This window comes from Echinops telfairi, unplaced genomic scaffold (genome assembly GCF_000313985.2).
Source record: "Echinops telfairi isolate 266 unplaced genomic scaffold, ASM31398v2 ScPeMD7_3533;HRSCAF=4204_1, whole genome shotgun sequence".
Lineage (NCBI taxonomy): Eukaryota > Metazoa > Chordata > Mammalia > Afrosoricida > Tenrecidae > Echinops > Echinops telfairi.
Genome location: NW_022107432.1, coordinates 10,712,359 through 10,719,065, shown reverse-complemented (window position 1 = coordinate 10,719,065; position 6,707 = coordinate 10,712,359). Strand labels below are relative to the sequence as shown.

The 6,707-nt window shown below is 39.5% G+C and overlaps 1 protein-coding gene across 1 annotated transcript in view; it reads left to right on the top strand.

Annotated features, from left to right (window-relative positions):
* Positions 1-4,224, top strand: part of FAM83B (family with sequence similarity 83 member B) — a 76,838-nt gene extending 72,614 nt beyond the window's left edge. The window contains exon 4 of the mRNA XM_004696347.3: positions 971-4,224. Coding sequence (XP_004696404.1) covers positions 971-3,263 — 2,293 coding nt within the window. The 3' untranslated portion in view covers positions 3,264-4,224. The remainder of the gene's footprint in view (positions 1-970) is intronic.
* Positions 4,225-6,707: the final 2,483 nt, after the last annotated feature.

The window sequence follows — 6,707 nt, the reverse complement described above, 5'->3', positions numbered from 1 at the left end:
TTCTTTTACAGTTCAGTGACTCTATATTATACTAGGTCTTCAAAACATTCCAGCAAAAGGATTGGGAATTCCATAAAGCATTGCAAACTTAAATTTTCTAGATATTTTAGTGTTTCCTATACCATTATGTTATAAAAGCCTTGACTGACATGATGATTGGTATAGGTCATAAGTTCCCAAGCTTATTTGGCCTACCACCATCCTTTCAAAAATCAAAAACAAAACCAAAGCCTCAGCTACCCCCTGTCACCCATATCCAAGATAGAATGTATGTTTCGGCATTGGCAACCCCCTACTGTAGTTTATCTGGTCAAAACGTCCTAATTCTGTCAATGCAGAATACAGCCAACTCTCTTCTTTATCGGGTGAGTCTAGTGCCCACAAACCCTACTGGTGGCTCCTGGTACCCTAAATTACATCCCTCACGCCACAGATATAATGCTTTGAAAGCATCAATGCTCTTAACATGTGTGTATTAGCAGGGATAATGTTTCAGAATTAATAGTAATTGTAGGTATTTTTCTGTCCAGGTCCTCATTCTGAAAATGAAGAAATAGATCCTAAATTCACATGGGGGTAATATCTCAGTGGAAGTCTTAACACTTTCCTCTCTACACCCTGCCAGAGGCTACATGTGAAATATAATATTTTTTCTTAATAAAAATGTAGCAAGCAGAAATGCAAAATGCACAGTATGTTTTTCTCTGTTGATCTTTGGGGTCTGTATAAAGCCAGAGACTAAGATGTTTTGTTATTTGAAACATGTATTTTAACTATGAATGCATAGTGATGAAATACAATGCAACCAGGTGATAATTGGAGCTGTTTTAAATGTTAGCCAATGAAAACAAATATATACCCTCATTGACATTAAATGAGACATCTTTCTTTGTTTGTTAAAGTGTGTATCTTCATCAACCCCTAACTTGGAAAACTTAAAATTTTTCAATTCTGTTTTTTTTTTCTCCAGCTACATGTGGTCATTTGAAAAAGCTCACCTCAGCATGGTCCAGCTAATCACAGGACAACTGGTTGAGTCCTTTGATGAAGAATTTAGAACCCTCTATGCCAGATCCTGTGTCCCCAGTTCATTTGCTCAGGAAGAGTCGTCGCGGGAGAAACACGGCACACCTCTCTGGAAGAATGGCAGCTATCACCGTTCAATGTCTTCGTTAGCTTCCATTTCCAGCCAAAGAAACCTTTTTGGTAGACATGACCATATGCACAAACTCGATTCCAGTTACTTCAAAAACAGAGTGATGTATACTCTAAATGAACATGACAAGTATAGCATGCGGAATCAGGGATACAAACCTCATTTTGTTCCAAATTTTAATGGGCCAAATACAACCCGTCAGTGTCAACCCAGTCAGTTAAATGAAAATTGGAAAAGACATAGTTATGCTGGGGAGCAGCCAGAAACAGCGCCCTACCTTCTGCTTAACAGGGCTATGAATCGAACCAATAACCTGCCCGGTAATTGGAAAAGGCCTTCAGATAGTCTCAGTGTGGCGTCATCATCACGAGGAGGCTATGCAAGTCACCATAACACACCTGCCCAGAGCTTTGCTGATCGGCTTGCCCAGAGAAAAACCACAAATCTTGCAGAGAGGAATTCAAATGTCCGCAGGTCTTTTAATGGGACAGATAATCATATTCGCTTTTTGCAACAACGCATGCCAACCCTTGAACACACCACAAAGTCGTTCCTTCGTAACTGGAGAATTGAATCTTACTTAAATGATAATTCAGAGACTACGCCTGATTCAAATGGATCGACCCTGGGTGAACGTTTTGAGGGCTATGATGGTTCTGATCACGTGAAGGCTAATGCCCTGTATACTCATTCTCGGCTTCGTTCATCTTTTGTGCTTAAGCCAACTTTACCTGAGCAGGAGGAAGTTAACAGTTGTGCAACTGGATCTTCTAATTCAACAATCATTGGTTCGCAGGGGAGTGACACACCCAAACACGTCCCAGAGACCCCTACCAGTGTGGAGCATTCGACAGACAACCCCCCGTCAGACTCAGCCCCCCAGCTCCCAGTGCACCCAGACACCCCAAAAATGCACACACTGCAAGTTCCTGAGAGCCACTCCCCCGTGTTAAACCGTACTACCAATGGCCATTCAGAGTCTAACACCTATATATACAACACCTTGTGTTCAAATAAGCCCACAGAAAATCTAAAGGGCCAACAAAACGAGAACCTGCTGAAAAGGCGAAGTTTCCCGTTCTTTGACCACTCCAAAGGCAATTTAGATCCTGGAAATAATAAGCACTACGTATATAGCACACTGACGAGGAATCGAGTTAGACAACCAGAGAAACCCAAAGAGGATTTACTGAAAAGTTCCAAAAGCATGCACAATGTGACCCGGAGCACAGAGGACGAAGAGGGTCTCCCGAAAGAGCCTCCGAGTGGCCCCGCCACCAAGTCCGTGTCTGTTGCGGCTCTGCATGATGTGAATAAAGAGGAAGCCGCCAAAGACCTCGCTCCAAAGAAGGACGTTAAGGGTTCCCCAAGTTTTTTGAAAAAGGGATCTCAGAAGTTAAGGTCATTACTTAGTCTTACCCCAGAAAAGAAGGAAAATCTATCCAAAAATAAAGCACCTGCCTTTTACAGAATGTGTAGTAGTTCTGATACTTTAGTTTCCGAAAGTGAAGAGAAGCAAAAACCCAAAAAATCTGAGACGAAAGTTGATTCGTCACCTAGAAGAAAGCGTTCTTCCTCGTCAACCTCTCAAGGAAGCCTTCACAAGAGTAAGGAAGATGTAACACTTGGTTCATCTCAGGGGACACATTCTCCATCAGATGAAAGTAAGAAAATGATGCCTTCGCCAGGGCCAGTGAAAAACAAGTTCTTAGAAAGCTCAGGAGATGCCTCTGCCCCAAGATTTAACACCGAACAGATCCAGTACCGGGATTCAAGGGAGGCAACTGCTGCTCTAGAAAGAAGACCAGCCGCTTCTCCAAGGCCGCAGCCCAGCGAGCTCCTCCGATCGCAGTCAACTGACCGGCGCATTTACAGTCGTTTTGAGCCATTTTGTAAGATCGAGAGCTCTATTCAGCCAATGAGCAACTTGTCAAACAGCAGCGTGCACCGCCCAGAAATAAAACCCACTACTATGGGCAATAGTTATGGCAGGTCCAGCCCTCTGCTTAATTACAACACTGGTGTATATCGCTCTTATCAACCAAATGAAAACAAGTTTCGAGGATTTATGCAAAAATTTGGGAATTTCATACACAAAAATAAATGAAATACCGTCATTTTAAATGATTATTAAAATACCAGATTAATTCAGTTGTAAATATTTATCCAAAGAGCACCCTGGACATTGTTTGTTTTTTTGTAATGTGCCAATAAACTTCTGTAATGGCAGAATTTATCTATATAGTAAAAGTGTTACCGTTCTGTGTGATGAATTAGCTGTGTGTAATTGCACTACATAGCATTTCTGTCTGAGCTCATGAGTTTTCAATGGTAATGGTAAAACGAAACAAAGCAAATGTCAAACTGTTTTCTTCAAACTGAAGATCTTAGGTCTTAGTAGGAACTGTAGTGGAGAAACGGTCTGTGGATTTTAACCATTCAGTCCAAATTCTTCTCGGTTTAGAAAAAGTATCGTCATAGCTTTAGTGGTCTTTCATGTTTTTATGGTGTTTCCTTTCTTCAAATGTATAAGAAAATAGGGGGACATTTTAAAAATGTTTTTTAACTTTGAATTCTACAAAAAAGTGTTATATTTTATTAGCATTATATTAATATCCTATGGAGTACAAGCTGGTTAGGTAACAAAGGTACAATTTAAACAAAATAGCTCAGCATTTTCTCTCCCCTTAAATGTTGACAAAGTACCGGCCTCATGTGCTACGAGTGCATCACAGAAGGGCGGTTCCCTGATTGTTGTAGAGTTATCTGCCACAGAATTCTGCCCACTCTCAATCCAGATACCCTGCGCGGCAACTGCTTGTTGGCTGTTGAACTTTTACAGTCATCCCATACTCCGAATGTAGAGCAAGCCAACAGGATTTTGGAAAACCAGACAGAAAACCAGTCCGCTCCTGGAAAGATTATAACCAAGCAAACCCTATGGTTCAGTCTTACTCTGTCACATAGGACTGCTGTGAATTAAGGCCAACGTAACAGCATTAACAACAGCAAAGTTTCTCTAGAGGGCAGACTATTATTTTATTTTATTAAATCATTTTATTAGGGGCTCATACAACTCTTATCACAATCCATACTCACATCACTATCTATGTAATTTAAATAATGGTATTTATTTAAATACCATATATGGTATTTAAATTACATATATGAATTAAAATGATTTTCCATAGTATGGCAACATTCATTATAATTGAAAACATGACCGTCTGGAAAAGAAAAGGTAGCATTTATTGAGCACAAGTGAGATAGATGTTGGGATGCTCACCACAAGGTCAACAGTTCAAAACCACCAACCCCTCTAAAGCAGAAAGACGGGGCTTTCGACCCCCATAAAGAGTGACAGTCTTGGAAATCCACAGGGGCAGTTCTGATCTGCCCAGTGGTGTCATGATGAGTCAGACAGGGTGAGAGACAGTATAATAGAAGAGGCAGGAAGCAGCCATCTTACTGTCGAGTCAGTGTTGACTCATAGTAATTCTGTAGATAGTAGTAGTTAAGATGGTAATTGAAACTCAAAGAGGTTATATCCCCCAAACACACAAACTAACAAGTAATGACACCAAAGTGTAATATTCTGTGTCCTCACATTACCTCCCAAATGGCTCAATTCCTGCCATGCTGTGTCAGGTGAGGATTAAGTGAGAGAAGGTTTACATTTCTTCACCGAACAGCAATCCGATGGAAAATACATAATTAAATGTTACAAGATCCACGACAGACAAGGGTTAAATTCATTTTAGTATGTGATATTAGGGAATAAAGTGGGATTCGTTTGGGATGTAACTAGAAAAGAGTAAGTTCTTAGGCAGCCATATTTGCCTTCTTGCTACTGACCTGTGGGGGGGGGGGGGAAGAAACAGCAATGAGTTGTAACCTGCTTGCTTTCTGGGCTTGTGTAACGGAGCAAGGGCTCCACTAGGTCAGGAAGCTTGGGGTGGGGCTGGGGGTCTCTGAAAGCTAAGTATGTTATCTCATTAAATATTCTTAAAACCCTGTAAGGTAAGTACCTAAGTACCTATATTTTGCAAAGAAGAAAACAGAATCTCAGAGATTTTACTGGCTGATATTTTAGAAGTAGTGTGTTAGACTTTCCTTCCTTGCTTGTCAGTTTGGAAACTTCACGAAAGTTTGTTCAGCATCATTTCCACACACAACCCTCTACTGATAAACCAGTGGTGGCTGTATTTGAGGCTCATTGGTTGGGAATTGAACCTGGCTCTTGTGCTTGAAAGGTGAGAATTCTATAGCACCACTACCCTCTAGTTATAGATTAGCACTGGCCTATTTTAAAAAGTACTAGAATTGGGGATTGGTGACTGGAAGGGATTATTCATTTTGATCAGATCGCAGTTCACTTCTGTAATTCTGCACCATAATTCTTAGCAAAATTCTGAGCCTATAGTTAACCACAGTAGATTCCCTTTACTAGTACCAATTGTTTGTTATTGGTGAGGCATCATCTGCAGTTATGGGAGTAATGGATGAACTGTCATCAGATGTTTCTAAAGTTGAGAGACTGAAATTTTAGAGCAATGTAACACTAAAACTGAAATTTGATTTTAAAAAACAGCTTTAATCATGTTTAATTATAAGAAATACCCTGTTGTCATTTTGGTTAGCAAATCTGGAAAATACTTCCTGAACTCACCCCCCCACCCCCCTCTTAAGAAGTGAATTGGGGAGAAAGAAAAATGTTTTCTTTCATCCACCTATTACAGGTAGCTGAGACTTGTGCACAGATTCTTTCTCAGCCTTTTTCTTCCCCTTTGTGTTCCATTCTTGATTCCTTCAGAAATACTTGCAACAACAACAGCAACAAAATAATAACTCCCAAACACTCCTAAAGCCAGGAAACCCCATTGCGTTGGGATTTTTAAAGTTCATGTTTTGTGTTTTTTAAAATCTACTTAGGTTTTTAATTGACAGTCCTATGCATCTTGGCTGTTCTAGTTTTAAGCAATAAACTTCTCTTGGTTTTCTCCCCATGTTAATATTGTTTGAAATGCATTGTGTCACATGTATTTTAATATTAACGTTTAATAAAGTAATTTTTACTTTTAAGTCATACATTAGATTATAAGCAGAAACTCAAGAAATGTGTGCAATGTTTCAAGTAGTTCTTGGGAATTGGCCTCAGAAGATGGTATCCCTCTATGTAAACATCAGGATGAGGCAATTCTGATGTTATATGCTGAGGTGCAGATATTTGTTGAGAGTCTCAGTTGTGGAAGCAAATGCCTAGTTTACGGGAGATGATGTCTAATGTCAACATATAAGTCTAATGTCAAAGAATAATGAACTTTAACTGTGTTCAGCCTTAAGCAAGATCTGCCCAAGTATTTAACAATTCTACAGATAGCAATCTTCTGAGAATATCTGTAGCTTCTTAATATGCATATGGCTAGATGATATAAAATTATTTCACATTATGTATGATGTTCAAAGAACAAAAACTTTTATCACAAAATCATTTGGTTCTAGGACGTTTAAAATAAAATAAGTGAAATGATAAAACAAAAAACTCAATTTT